Below are 18,417 nucleotides of genomic sequence, written 5' to 3'. Positions count from 1 at the left end.
TCTGCATGGACTGGCATCAGACCTCCATCTTTGGCTCTCAGCTTCCTAAGTAGCTAGAATTACAGGCACAAGTCACTGGCATCCAGCTGGACTCTAATATGCATGTAGGCTGGAGGCCGAAATCAAAGAAGGGATGTTCTGAGAGCATAACTTGGGTCCTGCTTGGACAGATAGGGCCAGTGCCTTCTCCACTCTCCTGGGTGCCTTGTGATCCCTGGACTTGGTTTAGCTGGCAGTGGGGGGCTCTCTCTCCTGAAGCAGCTGACCCCAGGAGGGGGGGAGGGGCCGGGCCCACAGTTGGCTGGAGTCCAGGCCTACTCCTAGCCCTGAAACCCATAGAGAAAATACAAGTCCCAATCCCCTATACCAGAAGCCAGAGAGCCCAGGCCCCATCCCCACACCAGGGCCAGAGAGAGCAACCAGGCCCCATCCCCACACCAGGCCAGGCCTGAGCCCACCTTCTTTACTACAAGGCACTGTGTGTGTGTCCTCAAGGCTCAGACTCACTATTGCCTGCCTCAAATCTCACCATAACCCCTAACTCCCTTTCCACCCTGCCCCATCACTAGCTACCTGCCCAGGGCTCCTGGTATCCCGGAGCCTGGCAGCAAGTCCGGCTGGCCAGGGGCCCAGGCCCCACCCCCATTCCATGCCTCAGAGCCCCACTGTGAGGTCAGCGCCTTCCGACAGGCCCCCCCACCTCCCGAGTTCTGTCCAGAGGTATGTGGTGGGACAGGGGCCTGGACATGGCCCCCTTGCCTGACTCCTGCCTGGCTGGCAGCTCCGTGGGCCTGATATGTTTGTCCCTCTTGCTCATCCCTGCTGCAGGTGCCTCCTTGGCCCCAGCCCCTCCCCCAGCCAGAGCCTCTCCCCTTCCCAGGCAGGCTCAGCCAGCAGGTGACTGGTGCCTGGCCTCCTGGCCCTATCTCTGCAGCTGGAACCTACTGTGAATGCAGCCTGGGCCTCAGCCGGGAGGCCCTCATTGCCCTCATTGTGGTGCTGGCCGGTGTCAGTGCCAGCTGCATCTGTGCCCTTATTGTGGTGGCGATTGGCGTCTTTCAAGCGAAGGGGTGCGTGAGCCCTGGGCGCTGGGAGTTGCGGGAGGGGGTCAGGCCTTGAGGGGCCTCTGCCCCTCGAGTGGGATGTCACCACAGGCAGCAGTGTTTTCTGGATGTGGACTGGGGAGAGGGTTCCAACTCTGTTCCGCCTTTCACACCTAGCTTTATCCCCCCAGTGAAACATGTCCCAGACACGTGGACAGGAGGTGAGTGCCAAGGGAGGTTTGGGGTGTGCTGTCCCTTTGCTGTCCCTCGCGGGCGGCACTCCCAGTAGCACTGAGCACCCTGTCCCAAGCGGACAGTCTGCCCTGCCGCCAGTCAGGCTGACCACCCTCCTCATGCAGGGTGTTAGGGCACTTTGGGGTTCAGGAAGACCGAGTGGACCTGCGCTCAGTGCACGTGGAGTCCCATCTCATGGACCCTGACCTGGAAGTCTCCATGATGCCATCTCTGGAGGAGAGCGCCCTCCTGACCATCCCCATGGAGGCTACCCTAGAGGAACCGTCCCCACCCTTGGCCCCACCCCCACCGCCAGACTAGAGCGGAAGGCAGCTGGGCAGGGAGATTAAACAGTATTCGGTGATTGTGCCCTGTCTTCCTTCCAAGTTTCCAGAGCCCCTAGAGGCTGCATCGTGGTGTATGTGTGTGTGTGTGTATGTGTGTTGGGTGCAGACAGGGAACCGTACCCTTGGGGTTTCCACCTTCTGCCCAAGCTGGCAGGCCAGCTCCTGCTTGCATTTTCCTGCTTTGTTGCACAGAGTAGACAAGGACGCTGAGCCCTCTCCATACTGCCCGCCCTCATGTCCCAAGATAGGATCTCAGCTGCAGGGGAGCTGCGTGGCTGGGAGGCCTGGGCCAACCCCGGTCCCCTCCCCACAGAGACCCCTGAGGTTCCAGAGGGGGCTTGAGGCACTGGCTGCTGCCTTTCTTGCCGCTAGTGTGCAGCCCCTCTTCATCTCAGGGCCTGTCCCCTGAGCCAGGTCTGTCATCCACCAGGGCATGACACGATCCTATGTTCTCCACATGGGTCCCTCTGCCCAGCCGAGCAGCACAGAGACCTGAGTGGAGCGGCACGCACGGTCATGGTGGTGGGCCTGACCCTACTTGCTCAGGCGCCACCCGGGGCGCAGGGCCAAGAGCCAGGCGCTGCGGGGCAGGTGGCTGGCGTGCTGGGCGTTGGCTGCGGGCCTGGCCTCCGCCCCGTGCGCTGGCCCAGCCGTGGGGCAGGAACTGCCGGCGCTGGACAGGGAGCTGACGCCCGGCCGGCGCCGCAAGGACACACTCCGGATCAGCAGGGCCCCCGAGACGCACGGGCGGGCGCGGGGCCTCGTCCTCGGGCTGCCCCCATGAGAAGCCCCTGCCTCGCCTCGCGGCCCAGGCCGCTGCTGCTGCTGCTGCTGCTGTCGGTGAGGTTGGTCTGGGCCCCGGCGCCCGTCGGAGTCCCCGACTGCCCCGAGGCGTGCGCGTGCGCGCCGGCTGGCCGGGCCAACTGCTCGGGCCTCGCGCTGCCCGCGGTGCCCGGGGACCTGGGCCGGCGCCTGCTGGAGTTGCTGCTGGACCACAACGCCGTGCGCACGCTGCCGCCTGGAGCCTTCGCGGGCGCGCAGGCGCTCGTGCGCCTGGACCTCCGCGGGAACGCGCTCCGCGCCGTGCACGCGCGCGCCTTCTGGGGCCTGCGGGCGCTGCAGTGGCTCGACCTGAGCGCCAACCGGCTGGAAGCCCTGGCACCGGGCACCTTCGCGCCGCTGCGTGCGCTGCGCTCCCTCTCGCTGGCCGACAACCGGCTGGCGCTGCTGGACCCCGCGGCGCTGGGCCCGCTGCCGCTGCTGCGGGCGCTGAGCCTGCAGGACAACGCGCTGTCGGCGCTCGCGCCCGCGCTGCTGGCCGGGCTGCCGGCCCTGCGCGCGCTGCGCCTGCGCGGCAACCCCTGGGCCTGCGGCTGCGCGCTGCGCCCGCTCTGCGCCTGGCTGCGCGGACACCCGCGGCCCGCGGCAGGTGAGCGGCCGGCGGCGGGGCGGGGCGGGGCGGGGCGGGGCGGGGCGCTCCGGGCCGGCCGCCGCCTGACGCTGAGCCCGTGTCCCGCAGAGGCCGAGACCCTGCTCTGCGTGGCGCCGGGGCGCCGGACCCTCCGCCCCCTGACCGCCTTCCCCGACGCCGCGTTCCGGCACTGCGCGCAGCCGCTGGCCGCGCGGGACCTGGCGGTGGTCTACGCGCTCGGCCCGGCCTCCTTCCTCGCCAGCCTGGCCACCTGTCTGGCGCTGGGCTCGGCGCTCACCGCCTGCCGCGCGCGCCGCCGCCGCGCCTCTGCCCGCGGTCCCCCCCGGAGGCCGCCCGGCCCGGGCCCTGCTCCCCGCCCTGGACCCGGCCCCGACCCCGATCCCGGCCCTGCTCCCCGCCCCGGCCCCGGCCCCGATCCCCGCCCCGGCCCCGGCCCCGAGGGCCTCGCCGCCGCCGCAGACCCCCGAGCCTGAGCAGGCCACGGGAACCCCAGCGAGCGTCCCCTCGCCCCCTGGACTCCCCGCACCCCCGGCCCCCCTCCACGCCCCCAGGCGACAACAAGCGACACAGAATGGAAAATTTCGTGACATTCCTTTAGGCATCTCCACTGAGCGCGGGCGGGGCGCGGGCGGGGGGTCGCGGCTGCGCACTGCGGCGCCGGGAGCGGCGGGGCGCGGGGCGGCCGGGCCGGGCCGGGCCGGGTGGGGGGCGGGCGGCAGGCAGGCAGGCAGGCAGGCAGGCTTCCCAGGCCGGGGAGGCGGGCGGGGCCGGAGGCAGTCTGGAGTCTGGAAAGGCCTGCGGTGTGCGGGCCGCGGGCCGGGCCGGCTCGGCCCTCCGGGCGTCGGGGGCCGCCGGGCGCCCCCGGGAGGCGTACGGGGAGACGGGCAGGGCCGGCCCGGCGGAAGAGGGTGGAGCGGGGGAAGGGTCGTAGGAGGGGTGCGGCGCGAGCGGCGGACTCGGGGCGCGCCCGCGCGCGCTGCGCGGAGCGGGGGCCGCGGGGGCCGCGGAGGCCTCGCCCCGCCGGGAGCCGCCCCGCCCGGGTTCCCCGTCCCCGCCGGCGTGCCCCGCGGCCCTGCCCAGCCGGCTCGGCTTCGGCCCGTCCTCCGCTTGGCACCTGGGTCCCGGCGGGCGGGCGCAGGGGCGGCCCGGGCGGGGCGGGCGGGCAGTCTCTGGGGCGGGCGGGCGGGCTTCCCTCGGGCCTTCCCGAGCTGCCGGACTCATCAGTGTCCTGGGCCGGGCTAACGGGGCAGGTGGGCGGCTCCGGGGCCTCACACCACGGTGCTGACCGAGGGATCTGAGAGGTTGAGCGGGCCCGAGATATCAGTGGGATGGTACTGCTGCAAAATAGAAATACACAGACAAGGCGGCCCGTTAGCCCCGCCGCCGGGCGCGGGTGCGGGCCGGGCGCGGGTGCGGGCCGGCTCAGGGTGGGGGGCCGCCGGCGGGCGGGCGCGCGCGGCCTGGGGGAGGCTGGGGGTGCTCCTCCCCGACCCCGTGGAGCTCCGGGGTCCTGCGTGGCCGGGCCGCCGTCCCGCGTCTGTCTGTCTGTCTGCGGGGGAGGGGCAGAGGAGGGCGGGCGGGGCGTCTCAGCTCTCCCTATGACGGGAACACAGCTGCAGCGGACCCTCCTCCCTCTCAATAGCGCGTCGCGGCAGCACTGTGTCTTTTTGGTTTTGCAAAGCGCCGCGTCCACCCCCGGTGCTCTATAAATAAGAACCAACAATCAATACCCGCCGGCCGCCGGTCGTCAGGGGCCCAGCCCCGGGCGTCCGGGCCGGCCTCAGGACGGGGGCCGAGGACCTCAGCGGCCGGACGCCCCCCGCAGCCCCCCGCCCGCCCCGCCGCCCCCCGCAGCCCCGCAGGGCCGGGCCAGCCGGAGATGCCACCCGGCAGCAGGGCTGGTCCCGGAAGAGTCCTGGCTGCCCGCGGAGGCGGGGAGCGCCCACCGGGAGCAAGCCCCCGCGAGGGCGCAGGCCCTCTGAGCGGGGCCTGTCACCTGCCGGGCTTTTGTGCCTCCTCCCCTGTGGCCACCTGGCCTCCCGACGCTGCTGCTGCTGTCTACCAGATGTCTTCTTTCCCAGCAAGTCCCCCGTGCTCAGACCCTGCCCTCTCCTGCTTCCCTGCGCCCCCTGGCGGGGCCTGGGTCCCACTCTGCCCGGCCCGCATGGCCTGCCGGTCCTGGGGATTGTGCTTGCCCCAACTCCTGGAGCCACGGTTGCTCTGGTCCACAAAGCCTCTCCCCGCCGGCTGCCAGCACCGCCTGGGCCATGGGGCAGCCAGACCTCTGGGGCCCCTTGGAGGTCCCACCCAGAGCTTCCTGGGCACATCCTGGTCTCTCCCTGGGACGCAAGCTGGTTTGGGGTGCCCCACTGGTTGGGGGGGGGCTTCTTGTAGGCTGAGGTCTGTGCTGCCAGGGCTGCCTTGGGGAGTGAGAGTATCTCTAGCAAGGCCCTGTGCTTTGTGGGTCGTAGTCCAAGTGTGTGTTTCAGGTGCCCTAAGGCAGGAGACAAGGCTCTGGCTCAAAAGACTGGAGGCCTAGTGCTGACTGGTTGTGGGGGAAGGGGGTGTCTAGGAGCAAGAGTTGAGGCCTGTCTTGGCCTTTCCTTCCTGGCCCTTCTCCTGAGAACCTCCTTTCCAGGCCTCCCCATGGGAGCAGGGCTCAGAGGGCTACTTGAGCTGTCCTCAGGTCTGGAGTTGTCACCACACTTCAGACAGGGCCCTGCTCCACCAGGATGGAAGCCACCCGTCTGCCCCCCCTCCCCTGACAGCCCCACAGCCAGGGGCCGGTTCCAACGCTAGGCCCCAGCCATCCACCCAGATGGACCCAGGCCCAGCCCCCAGCCCCCGCCCACACAGAGACCACATGGAAGATGCAACACGCATGGCTCTGGTGAAACAGGTGAGACAGGTGTCTGGGGGGCAGGGCCAGCGGCCAGACAGACGGACGTGATGGGACATCAGAGCTGCCCCGCAGGGCGGAATGAGGGCGGCGGGGCCCTGGGGAGGCGGCCCAGGAGCAGTGTGGCCTCCTGGCAGGGGTAACCTGAGACAGGGCCACTTGGCTCCCAGGGTCCAGGCGCGGCCCGGAGAGGTGGTGAGGCTGACTGACTGACTGACAACCGACAACATGAGACGGCTTCTGAATGGCGTGGGGGGTCACGGCATGGGGGAGGGGCGGGCAGACTAACGAGAGACACACGAGGGAAGCTGAGGACCAGAGAGGGCTGGGAGGGGGCGGGAGAGCCCTGGCCGCAGCGCGGTGTGTGCGGGGGGCGGTGCTGGGGGCTGAGTCCGGCAGCGGCCCAGGCGGCCGGGGCAGAAGTGGGTGCGGGGGTGGGATGGCCAAGGAGGGGAGGCAGACATGGGGCGGGGAGGTTCGAAGACGCGGGACTGGGGGGCCCCCCTTACCGTGTCTTTGGAGGACCTACGTCTCTTGAAGCTGGAGGCCAGGGTGGAGGTGATAGCCCTAAATGTGGCTTTCTTTTTAGGGTCAGCCTCTGCTCTACCACTCTTTCTATCCTAAAATGAATATGTATAAGTGATTAGATGGCTGGGGGTGGCGGCCACACCTGCCCTCGTCTGCTCCTGGGGCCGCTGCCAGGCCTGGCTGGCCACTCGGACCCTCGCTCTGTCTGCCTCCCTGTGCTGGATAGACGGACTGACTGTGGCTTCTTCTGGCCCAGGTCTCCGGCCTGACCTTGCTCGTGCTGGGGCTGGACTCGGGGTCCCGCTGGCTCTCTTCCTGGGAAGTCGGCCTGGCTCCCCAGCTCCCGGGTGGCCCTGGCTTACAGATGTCCTGAGGAGCCCTGAGGACCGGAGGCACTGCCCTTCATGCCACATCAGCTGCCCTTCTGTTTGCAGGCTGCTGACCCCAAGGGGGACACACACCAAGATTCGGAAGAGGCCCAGGGCCAAGGCAGGTGTCCAGATGGATTTGGAGCAACAGACAGAGGCAGCTTCCGGGATGCTGGCCTGGAGTCTGACCAAGGTCGCCCTGTGCCCACCAGTGAGGGCTGTGGCCCGGTCCCCAGGGGACCTGTAGCCAAGAACAAGAACGGGCGGATGAGAGGTATGAGGGCTCCAGCAGCCCTGTCCCCACCGTCCTCACTGAAATGCCAGTGTTAGCTCAGGACACAGCTCCAGGAAGGCACCCAGAGAAAGAGAAGAGATGAGCAAACCAGACCTTGACCGGAGGCTGCCAGCCCAGGGCCCACTGTCCCCACCCCGGAGCGCTGTGACTGCCCCACGAGTGGCCTTGCCCCCCGCTGGCAGGAAGTCCCCATGGACAGGGCATGGGCACCAGGCAGGGCAGGCCAGCCCATGCGGATGAGAGTCACGGAGCTGAAGGACCCAGGAAGGGGCTTCCCCAAGAGCGTCCAGGGGCGGTGGGCATCGGGGGCCAAATGCATCTCAGATCCATGGGCTGCACACAGGTGGACCCCTGTCTTACCCTGCCTGTTTGCCTTCCTACGGAATGGGTGCTGGCAGGCGGACTCTGGAGACAGAGGGGCCAGGCAGAGGTTTGGAGAAGGGCGTGTGACCTCCCTTGACCCAGATCAGTGGGATGGCCACCTGCGGACAGCCTCCTACCAGGGCTGCACCTGTGCCCCGGGAGCACTCACCGCTGGCCCTGGCCGTGGCTTCTAGCTCCAGTCCTGCCCACGGGAGCCAGAGCCAGAGCCACAGCCTTCAGGGACGGAGGAGGGGCGCGGCCAGGCCGGGCCCGTGGCGCCAGGCCTCAGAGGGTGGCCTGCCCTACCTGCAGGTTCTTCCTCCACACGTTCACGGCTGCAAAGGCCAGCTGCATTTGCTTTCTGCGGGCATCCTTGTGTCTCTTGTAGGCAATCTCAATGAAAATCAGGAAGATCCCTGCCACGATGCCGCCAGCCACCAGCATGAAGACCCCTGTGTGTGGGACCTGAGGGCTCAGTTGCTGGCTCAGAGACTGCAGCCCTTGAAGAGCCGTCCCCAGGTGAGCACATTGGTGGAGGGGAACAGAAGGCTGAAAGGCCTACCTGCCATGTTCTCAAAAGTGAGGGTTGCAGGGGCATTGCTGCGAGAGTCGCATTCCTGGTACCGGACCCATGTCTTGTCCAGGTCTTCCATGAAGCCGTTCTCATGGGACCTGGGGTGTGGAGTAAGCCAGGGCAGGATTGTGGCTGGTTGGGGGCCAGGAGTGCCCTCCTCCCCCCTTGTGTCCCCTTCTCTCTCTCTCTCTCTCTCTCCCTCTCTCTCTCACACACACACACACACACACACACACACACACACGTGTGGGCTGGGGCCTGCCACAGGCAGGTGCCGTCAGTCCCTGTGCTTGCTACAGGGATTGGCTGCAGTCTGGCTCGGCACTCGGGAGTGTAGACACAGATGCTTTGGCCAACTCACTTGAGTATGGACAGGGAGACATTTTGTTTCCAGGGGCTGTCCTTGCGCATGCCAATGCCAAAGCCAGAGCGGAAGAACAGCTCTCCTGTGGTTACCAGGTCACACTTCTGGGAAGCCTCGAACTCCAGCACAGCTGAGTCCCAGATGAAGGCGTGAAGCTTGCTGTCAGCAGAGATGGGGTTGTGGGTCCTGGCATGAATGGGCTCCCTGCCCGCTCATACCCCAGAGGCCCCCTGCCCCCCTTGCCAGCCCGCTCAGCGAGACGCAGCTCCGCTCTGAGCCCGCTCACTTGTCCCGCACGGCCTGGATGGCCTCTGCGGCGCTCTCATAGTTGTGCTTCTCCATGTGCCGGTACATGGTGCTCAGCTCCACCTGCCGCCGGAAGTAGATGTCCACCGAGCTCTGCTTCACAGTCGCATAAATGAACTTGTCGGAGGGGTTCCTGAGCTGCAGGGGCAGAGGGCAGAGCTTGCAGCTGCTCCTTAGGCTCTGCCTCGGGTAGACTTCTGGTCCCCTCTGGCAGCCCAGCCAGGCCTTACCCGTGGGTCATTGATGCCTGTGATGCGTTCCTCGGGCCTGTCTAGCACCAGGAAGGCAGCCAGGTTGGCAGTGTAAGAGGCGACGATGATCATGGCGAAGCCGGCCCACACCATGCCCAGGATGCGCGCCGAGAAGCTGCGGGGCGCACCTGGAGGCAGACTCCAGTCAGCGTCTGGAGGGCAGGGGCGGAGCAGGCAGGGCAGGGACGGGGCAGAGCAGGCAGGGCCCGGCACATAGCCTCACCTTCTCCAATGCCAGAGTTGAGCAGGACACCCCAGGAGAACCACATGGCAGATGACAGGGTCAGTGCATCTTCCTCTTCCTCCTCACTATTCACTTTGAATCGGCCAAAGGGACTGCAGGGTGCAAAGGGCAAGTGGGAGAGAGGGCGGGAGAAGTGTCCCGCCCCACCCCCTCCCAGCTCTGCCCACCTAATAGATGGAGGTGTCTGTCTGGCTCCGTATGGCGCTCACCTGAAGCGATCCAGCAGGTACAGCATCACAGCCACCACGTGCACGGACAGCCCCACCAGCAGCCACAGTGTGCTCTGAAAGGGCTGCATGAACGAGTCCAGGGTGCTCCGGGGGATCTCCTGCAGGCAGACAGGTGGTCAGCGCTGCTGGCATCCCAGGTCACATCCCACCTCACCTGACCTCTGCCCACCTTTTTGACCAGAATGGTCAGGCCCTGGTACTTGAAGGGCTTGGAGAATTCAATGTACTGCGCCCGCTCATTGTTGATGGTCAGTGGTGCCACAATCATGTCTGCTTGCCCACTGAGCAGCTCGCCCATCATGCCATTCCACTCCTTTTTGTTGCTGTTGTTCACCTGTATGGCGACAGAACCAAAGGTGCTGTGGGGAGGGTTGGCACAGCGACTGCACGGGACCTTCCACCCCTGGACTAACCTGCTCCAGACAGTCCAGCGCCAAGGCTCCTCCCAGGACAATGCTCCGCCCATCTGCCAGGCCCCGCCCACTCGCCAGGCCACACCCACCTCAAGACCCTGCCCAAGCCAAGGCTCTACCCATTCCCAGGATCTGCCTAGCTGCTGGCACCGCCCATTCCAAGGTCCCACCCACTGCAAGACTCCGCCCAGTCCATAGCTTCCGTCATCCCATAGACTCCACCCAGCCTCAGGCTCCACCCATTGGTGTTTTCAGCTTCAGCACCCACCCCCCTCCTTGGGCCCCTCCTCTGCCTCCTCCATGCTCCTCCCACGGGGCGAGGCCTGGGAAGGCCCCGCCCACCCAAGGCTCCTCCCTCCGGCCCACCCTTCCAGCAGGCCTACCCTCTCCTGGGTGCCGAATTTGCCATCCGCCACCAGGTGCACCTCGTAGGTGAAGTTCATGGTTCGTGCCAGCTTGATGAGCAGGTCAATGCAGAAGCCATAGCAACACTGAGGCACGGTGTGTCGTGCTGGGAGGGGTGGAGGCGCGGTCACCACGGGCCTCCCGGCCGCAGCCCATAAGGCCGCCCCTGGCCCCGCCCCCGGGCCGGGCCGCCCCGCCTCCAGGCCCGCCTCGCCCTGGGCCAGCCCCGCCCTCGGGCTCTGGCCGGCCCCATCCTCGGCCACGCCCCAGACCGGCCCCGCCTCCAGGCCACGGCCCCGCCCCCAGGCCACGGCCCCGCCCCCAGGCCACGGCCCCGCCCCAGCTCACGGTTGCCTGGGGAAGTGTCGTTGGGCCCCGTGCAGATGACCTTCTTGACCGGGTCGCCGTTGACCGTGGACTCCTCCTTGCACGTCCCGTCACTCATGGTGGGCTTCACGTACACGAAGGGCTCCTGGTGGATGGTCACGATCTGCGGGGGGAGAGGCCTCCGCTGGAGCCACACACGACTGGCCACGGGGCCCTGGAGCCCCGCGCGGGGACGCGCGTCCACCCCTGCCTCTGCCCCCAGGGCACCGGCTCCTCCGCCCGCCCCAACGCGTCCAAGTGCCTTCTGGGCTGGAGGCTGGGCTCAGCAGCAGAGCTCCTGCCTAGCGGGTTCGAGTCCAGGACTGCCATAAAAGAAGGAAAAAAGCAAGTGTACTTTTTTTTTCCTTATGAGTTCTGCGGCTTGAACTCAGGGTCTGGGTGCTGTCCCTGATCCTCTCTGTGTTCAAGGCTAGCTCTACCACTAAGCCACAGTGCCACTTCTGGCCTTTTCTGTGTTTGTGGTACTGAGTATTCGAACCCAGGACTTCATACATGCTAGACAAGCACTCTACCACTGAGCCACTTTCCCAGCCCACAAATGTACTCTATCTGACTTATGTAACTGTAGCCCTTCTGTACATCACCTTTATAATAACAATAAAAATATTTTTAAAAGGCCCAGCATCAGTGGTTCACACCTGTAATCCTAGCTATTCAGGAGGCTGAGATCTGAGGATCATGATTCAAAGCCAGCCTGGGCAGGAAAGTCCGTGAGACTCATCTCCAATAAACCACTAGAAAACCAGACATGGTGTTGTGGCTCAAGTGGTAGAGCGCTCATCTTGAGCTGAAGAGCTGAGGGACAGCGCTCAAGCCCAGAGTTCAAGCCTTACAACTGACAAAAAAAAAAAAAATTTTTTTTTAAAACACCAGCACTGGAGACTTAAGCCTGTCATTGTAGCTACTCAGGAGGCTAAGCATTTAGGATCGCGGTTCAACACCAGACCAAGAAAAAAAGTTCATGAAACTCTTATCTCCAATAAACTACTTAGAAAAAGCTGGAAGCTGCATTGTGGCTCAAGTGGTAGGGTGCTAGCCTTGAGCATAAAGAGGCTCAGTGCCCAGATCCTGAGTTCAACCCCTAGGACTGACAGTAGAAAAAGGAAAAGACTCCCCAAAAAATTATTAAGGAAAAACTTCCTGAAATACTGCTCCCTTCTTGTGGTCACCTGGCCAGGTCCTGGCTTTCACAGTACTTGAGCCTGTGGGTCTGTGCAGAGTGTCAGGCTCATGCTCTGCTGCTCAGAGAGGAGAAACTGCCCACCCCGGCAGAAGCCTGCCAGAGCCTGCTGCCCTGCCCTGAGGGCAGGGCATGCCCACTGGCAGCTTGCCAGCGCACCTGACTGTCCTCCACCGGCCTCGTGGCTCAGGCTCCGCAGGAGAAGCCTGTGACCTAACCCTTCTGTCTTGTCAGTACTTCTCTACATGTAAGCTTCAGCTTGTCTCCCTTCCTGTCCTTCAGGACCTGCAGGTTGGTAGTGGAAGACCTGGAGATGCGGAAGTGGAGCTGGTGATGGGGAAGGCAGAGAGCATACAGGACAGGGCTACACAGAGGCACGGGGGCACACAGGCCTGGGCTATGATGGGCAGTGGTACAGAGCCTTCACCAGAGGTCTGCTGCGGGAGGACAGAGCCTCCACTGGCGAGGACTCAGGAAACAAAGACTGCTTTCTCCTAAGGGGCAATCTGTCAGCTTATATGTCGGCAATATATCTCAAGAGGCAAGAGCACTGTGAGCCCTTGAAGGAGCTTATTTGCTTTTTAATTTTTTCATTATCCTTCTTTCCTTCCTTCCTTCCTTCTTTCTTTCTGTCTGTCTGTCTTTCTTTCTTTTTTGGTCTATTGTGGGGCTTGAACTCTGGGCCTGGGCTCTGTTCCTCAGCTCTTCAGCTCAAGGCTAGCGCTCTACTTGAGCCACAGCGCCACTTCGGGTTCTCTGAGTGGTTTATTGGAGATAAGGGTTTCATGGACTTTCTTGCCCGGGCTGGCTTTGAACCGTGATCCTCAGATCTCAGCCTCCTGAGTAGCTAGGATTACAGGCATGCGCCACCAGACACCAGTGCCCGACTCCTTCCTTCCTTCCTTCCTTTCTCTTTCTTTCTTTTCTTTCTCTCTCTCTTTCTCTCTTTCTTTCTTTTTCTCTTCTTTCTCTTTTTGTGCCAGTCCTGGTGCTTGAACTCAGGGACAGGGTACTGTCTCTGAGTTTCTCTTGCTCAAAGCTAGTGCTCTACCATTTGGGCTACAGCTCCACTTTTGGCTTTTTTTCTATTGCTCATAGGGCTTGAACTTGGGGTCTGGGCACTGTTCTTTAGCTCTTTTGCTCAAGGTTATTGTTCTAACACTTTGAACCACAGCACCACTTCTGGTTTTCTGGTGGTTAATTGGAGATAAGAGTCTCATGGGCTTTCCCGCCTGGGCTGGCTTTGAACCTGATTCCTCAGATCTCAGCCTCCTGAGCAGCTGGATTATAACTGTGAGCCACCAGCACCTTACAATCACTTCTGACTTTTTTGGTAGTTATTAGAAATAAGAATTTCATAGACGGGGCTGGGAAGGTGGCTCAGTGGCAGAGCGCTTGCCTTGCATGCCTGAGGCCCTGAGTTCGATTCCTCAGCACCACATAAGCAAAAAGAAAAAAGCCGGAAGTGGCACTGTGGCTCAGGTGGTAGAGCGCTAGCCTTGAGCTGAAGAGCTGAGGGACAGCGGCCAGGCCCGGAGTTCAGGATCCACAACCGGACCCCCCCCCAAAAAAAACAAAAAAGATCTTAGCCTCCTGAGTAGCTAGTATTACAGGCATGAGTAACTGGCGCCCAGCTTCATTATGTTTTTCTATTACACAAGTGATATATGGTAGCCCTTAGAGAAAATAGTGAGGCCAGAAATAAAGTAGTAAATAATATCTGGGCCTCATAGCCTTAATGGGGTCCTCAGGCCATGGGTGTTTTGACTATACATTCAGACTTCAATACCAGGAACCTGAGAGGCAAGGGAACACCACACTGGAGCTGGAAACGCCGGTCTTATCAGTGGGGAAGGACAGACGTACATAAAAGATGGCTGGGGGGAGGGGAGGCGTGGAAGAATGAGATGTAGAGTGGCCACAGGGGGATCTTGGCCCTCTAAGGACTCTAAGGTCCTGAGGGATGGCCTTAGGAGCTGGTCCCAGGCTCCAGGGTTGGACTCAGAAAGCAAACGGGGTTGAGACACATAAAGACCTGGGGACACTGGGCACATGATACTTAAAGCCCTGCCACGGGTGGTATGTGACACCGGCAGAGGTGCTGCGGTGTGGTCTGACTCCCCAAACAGCACCTAGGACAGAGTCCATGGATGAGCCTGAAGAAGTGTGCAGTCAGAGCGAAGAAAAGAGACTAGCCAGAGGAGGGGCTTCTGGAAGCCCATGGAAGAGATGGGCCACCTGGAAGAGAAAGCTATGCAGAGGGCCAGGCCTCAGGGGAGCAATCTGACGCCAAGGCCACCTGTGCACTGCCAATGTACCGCCCCAGGCCCAGCCACCTGTGCACTGCCAATGTACCGCCCCAGGCCCAGCCACCTGTGCACTGCCAATGTACCGCCCCAGGCCCAGCCACCTGTGCACTGCCAATGTACTGCCCCAGGCCCAGCCACCTGTGCACTGCCAATGTACTGCCCCAGGCCCAGCTGGGCGGGACAGATGGGTGTGAGACCGTGGGGGATGGGGGGGGAGGTGCAGTTGCCTGCCTCCCCTCCTGCCTGCTTCCTCTGCCGCCGGGAGCCGGCCCAGCTCTCCCTACTTGGCTTCCTCTGGCCTCACTGCCCCTTGGCCTAGGCCTTAGGGAGGAAGTAGAGTGTCGGGTGGGGTGCTGCGTTACTAGGGGGCCCCACCTTTAGCCTGGTAGACATCTGGTACCCTGGCGGCTTCTCCGTCTCTCCCCCTGGCCAGATGATCTTCCTGTCATTTGGGATGACCTGGGGGTGGGAGTATGAGATGGAGGGTGGCCACGCAGGGGTCTTGGCCCCAGGACCCTAAGGCCCCAGCCCCCACCCCCTCATGACCCCCACCTACATGGGTGCCATTGTAGATGCCCACTTGCACCAGTTTGCGATTCTGCAGGTTCATGATGCTGTAGTTGGCGAACTTCCGGTCCCCGTCCTCATTGAACTCCACGCGGCCAGTCACGCCCTCCGCGTACTTGGAAGACATAAGCACCCTGCAGGGGGCGCGGTGTAGACTGAGGGGGCGTGGTTTCGACATGGGGGCGTGGTTCCGACATGAGGAGGGTGTAGATGTGAAGTGGGCACGGTGTCATGGGGGCGTGGTGCAGACCTGAGGGGGCGTGGCAAGACATGGGGTGTGGCGTAGACATGGGGGCGTGGTGTAGACGTGAGGGGGCGTGGTGTAGACGTGAGGGGGCGTGGTGTAGACGTGAGGGGGCGTGGTGTAGACGTGAGGGGGCGTGGTGTAGACGTGAGGGGGCGTGGTGTAGACGTGAGGGGGCGTGGTGTAGACGTGAGGGGGCGTGCTGTCGACAAGGGGGCGTGGTATAGACGCGAAGGGGCGTGATGTGGACATGGGGCACATGGCAGAGACCAGGCAGAGAGGCTCTTTCTCCACTTGCACACCCCCAGAAGTCCCAGCCCAAGAAAGGAAAGATGAGCAGACGGCAGACCCCGGGCTGAGCGGTGGACACGCTTAGCTGTGCCAGATGGACAGCACGACTAGTAAGTGGACCCTGGGAGGCAGAGTCTGTGTTAAGGGCTTTCTCCGGAGTGGGGGTATTTGATCCTCACAGCAGCCATCCTGTTTGTTTGCTTTCTGAGTGTTTTTTGTTTTATTTGCTAGTCATGGGTCCTGAACTCTGGGCCTGGGCGCTGTCCCTCAGCTCTTCAGCTCAAGGCTAGCGCTCTACCACTGGAGCCACAGCGCCACTTCCGGCTTTTTCTGTTTATGTGGTGCTGAGGAATCAAACCCAGGGCCTCATGCTTGCAAGGCAAGCGCTCTACCGCTGAGCCCCCTTCCCAGCCCCTGTTTGCTTTCTTATTTGTGTGTGTGTGTGTGTGTGTGTGTGTGCAACTGGGGCTTGTACTAGGTGCTGTCCCTGGGCTGGTGGTCTATCACCTCAGTTCCACTTCGGGTTTTCTGGTGGTTTATTAGAGATAAGAGTCTCACGGACTTTCCTGTCTAGGCTGGCTACAAACCAGAATCCTCAGATCTCAATCTCCTGAGTAACTAGGATTACAGGTGTAAGCCATTTGCCCAACTGACATTCACTTGCCAGTAATCAAGGGAAGCTGACCGAGCCTGACATCTGGTCTGACCACTAGGCGGTCTGGACTCGCTGTGTGTGTACGAGTGCTGTACTCATTGGGTTGTGTCAGGTCACCTGTATGGAGAGGCCCCGTACATGTGCTGTGGCACCTGTGTCAGGTTCCTCTTTGAGTTTCTGTACACATGTGTACATGTGCGCAGTCTGCTTCTGCACCAACGTGTGTTGTTATGGGTATCACCGACAGCAACTATTCTGCCTTGAGTGTCAGGAGGTATGAATTCACCCTAACCCTCGGTAACTGTTCTCTTAACTCTGGCTCTACAGGCTCAGAGATCCCACAGTCCGTCTGCCTCCTTGGCTGACCTCCTGAGCCCTCACAGGAGCTCCAGAGCCTCCCCCGAGGGCCGCGAGGCAGGCTGCAGCATGGACTGGTGGGGACAGCAGAGCAGGGAGGCAGCCACAGGCTGACTGACGTTAGCTTTAGGAAAATGGGCGGTTTACCAAGCCACTGAGTCCGGAGGGTGCCTACTAGCCGGACCTGAGGCCCAACTGGCCAGAGCAGCCCCGCCCCGAGAGGCCCCGCCCCGGGAGAGGGAGGCCCGCCCCTCGAGGCCATGCCTATACCACAGCCCCGCCCCGGAGTGGCCCGCCCCTCTCCATCCCGACCACGCCCACACACCAGCGACCACACCCACACACCAGTGTCCCGGCCCCAGAGAGGCCCGCCCCCTCGAGACCACGCCCGTCCAGGCCCCGCCCCGCGGCCCCGCCCACCTCACCTCTTGAACAGCGGCCCAGTCTTCCAGATGTTGGTGTTGCCCACGCAGCCCCTCGGCGGGTCCGTGATGTTCTCCTTCTCCAGCAGCTCATGCACCGCCTGGGCCACCACACCCACCGCGTCGCTGATGTGGGCCGATTCGTTCTTGCCGTTGATGAGCTGCAGTCCGATGATGCCTGCGCGAACCTGCGGCTTAGGCCCTGGCCAGGCCCCGCCCCCGGCGCCCCAGCCCCGCACGCGCCCTCCGACCGCACTCACCATCCGGGGCGTAGCGCAGGGCGTTCCCTGAGATCTCGCGCTCGCCCACCAGCCACACGTAGCCGGAGCCCGTCATGTTGAGCATCGCGGCCGCACGGTACACGGTGGCAGCGTCGTCCTCGCTGTGGGGCAGATGGGGGTGACGGGCCAGGACTCGGCGGGCCCTCCGCGGGCCTCGGGCCTGCTCCCGGCCGCCTGCGTGGACCTGCGCGGGCCTCGGGCCTGCTCCCGGCCGCCCTCCGCGGGCCTCGGGCCTGCTCCCGGCCGCCTGCGTGGACCTGCGCGGGCCTCGGGCCTGCTCCCCGCCGCCCTCCGCGGGCCTCGGGCCTGCTCCCCGCCGCCCTCCGCGGGCCTCGGGCCTGCTCCCGGCCGCCTGCGTGGACCTGCGCGGGCCTCGGGCCTGCTCCCCGCCGCCCTCCGCGGGCCTCGGGCCTGCTCCCGGCCGCCTGCGTGGACCTGCGCGGGCCTCGGGCCTGCTCCCGGCCGCCCTCCGCGGGCCTCGGGCCTGCTCCCGGCCTCCCTCCGCGGGCCTCGGGCCTGCTCCCCGCCGCCCTCCGCGGGCCTCGGGCCTGCTCCCCGCCCCCCTCCGCGGGCCTCGGGCCTGCTCCCGGCCTCCCTCCGCGGGCCTCGGGCCTGCTCCCGGCCTCCCTCCGCGGGCCTCGGGCCTGCTCCCCGCCGCCCTCCGCGGGCCTCGGGCCTGCTCCCAGCCGTCCTGCGCGGGCGCAGGGATCGGACACGGGAGCCGGCCAGCCTTGGGCCCGCTGCGGCTGACGGGCCACGGGCTCAGCACCAGACACCGCTCGCCATGGCGGCCGGCGCCACCTTCCTTCCCAGGACAGCTCCCGCGTCAGAGGGAAACCGAGACACAGCTGGAAAGTGCTGAGTCAGCCGTGTGCCTAGGTCCACCGCGGTCGGGTGTAGGTGGACAGTCCACCGCGGTCGGGTGTAGGTGGACAGTCCACCGCGGTCGGGTGTGTAGGTGCCGCGGTCGGGTGTGTAGGTGGACAGTCCACCGCGGGCGGGTGTAGGTGGACAGTCCACCGCGGTCGGGTGTGTAGGTGGACAGTCCACGGTCGGGTGTGTAAGTGGACAGTCCACCGCGGTCGGGTGTAGGTGGACAGTCCACCGCGGGCGGGTGTAGGTGGACAGTCCACCGCGGGCGGGTGTAGGTGGACACTCCACCGCGGTCGGGTGTGTAGGTGGACAGTCCACGGTCGGGTGTAGGTGGACAGTCCACGGTCGGGTGTAGGTGGACAGTCCACTGCGGTCGGGTGTGTAGGTGGACAGTCCACGGTCGGGTGTGTAAGTGGACAGTCCACCGCGGTCGGGTGTGTAGGTGGACAGTCCACCGCGGGCGGGTGTGTAGGTGGACAGTCCACGGTCGGGTGTGTGTAGGTGGACAGTCCACTGCGGTCGGGTGTGTAGGTGCCGCGGTCGGGTGTGTAGGTG

General features: G+C 64.2%; 3 protein-coding genes across 10 annotated transcripts in view; 2 read left to right on the top strand and 1 right to left on the bottom strand.

Moving 5' to 3' along the window:
• Positions 1-746: 746 nt before the first annotated feature.
• Tmem210 (transmembrane protein 210) lies at positions 747-1,604 on the top strand. Its single transcript, XM_042673316.1, has 4 exons — positions 747-828; positions 935-1,070; positions 1,235-1,264; positions 1,403-1,604. Exons 1-4 carry the CDS (start codon positions 747-749, stop codon positions 1,596-1,598), a joined length of 444 nt encoding a protein of 147 aa, XP_042529250.1. The 3' UTR covers positions 1,599-1,604.
• A 691-nt stretch (positions 1,605-2,295) lies between these two features.
• Positions 2,296-3,654, top strand: Lrrc26 (leucine rich repeat containing 26). Its single transcript, XM_042673315.1, has 3 exons — positions 2,296-3,053; positions 3,144-3,371; positions 3,608-3,654. The coding sequence occupies exons 1-3, from the start codon at positions 2,405-2,407 to the stop codon at positions 3,652-3,654; spliced, it is 924 nt and encodes a 307-aa protein (XP_042529249.1). The 5' UTR covers positions 2,296-2,404.
• Positions 3,655-4,099: 445 nt separating this feature from the next.
• Grin1 (glutamate ionotropic receptor NMDA type subunit 1) overlaps positions 4,100-18,417 on the bottom strand; it is a 31,810-nt gene continuing 17,492 nt past the window's right edge. For 2 of the 8 annotated variants that reach the window (XM_042673295.1, XM_042673297.1), the window contains 16 exons: positions 16,969-17,090; positions 16,712-16,886; positions 14,729-14,873; positions 14,548-14,631; positions 10,645-10,786; positions 10,275-10,402; positions 9,648-9,812; positions 9,458-9,576; positions 9,228-9,340; positions 8,984-9,132; positions 8,734-8,891; positions 8,445-8,606; positions 8,072-8,181; positions 7,816-7,961; positions 6,465-6,575; positions 4,100-4,759 (listed from right to left, as the gene is read on the bottom strand). In XM_042673295.1, coding sequence (XP_042529229.1) covers positions 4,643-4,759; positions 6,465-6,575; positions 7,816-7,961; positions 8,072-8,181; positions 8,445-8,606; positions 8,734-8,891; positions 8,984-9,132; positions 9,228-9,340; positions 9,458-9,576; positions 9,648-9,812; positions 10,275-10,402; positions 10,645-10,786; positions 14,548-14,631; positions 14,729-14,873; positions 16,712-16,886; positions 16,969-17,090 — 2,146 coding nt within the window. In that variant the 3' untranslated portion in view covers positions 4,100-4,642. The remainder of the gene's footprint in view (positions 4,760-6,464; positions 6,576-7,815; positions 7,962-8,071; positions 8,182-8,444; positions 8,607-8,733; positions 8,892-8,983; positions 9,133-9,227; positions 9,341-9,457; positions 9,577-9,647; positions 9,813-10,274; positions 10,403-10,644; positions 10,787-14,547; positions 14,632-14,728; positions 14,874-16,711; positions 16,887-16,968; positions 17,091-18,417) is intronic. The other 6 variants (XM_042673296.1, XM_042673299.1, XM_042673298.1 and 3 more) reach the window with 3 other exon arrangements.

This window comes from Dipodomys spectabilis, unplaced genomic scaffold (genome assembly GCF_019054845.1).
Source record: "Dipodomys spectabilis isolate Male_0828 unplaced genomic scaffold, ASM1905484v1 ptg000796l, whole genome shotgun sequence".
NCBI lineage: Eukaryota > Metazoa > Chordata > Mammalia > Rodentia > Heteromyidae > Dipodomys > Dipodomys spectabilis.
Note: the sequence above shows the minus strand (reverse complement) of the source record. Positions and strands in the feature narration are given on the sequence as shown.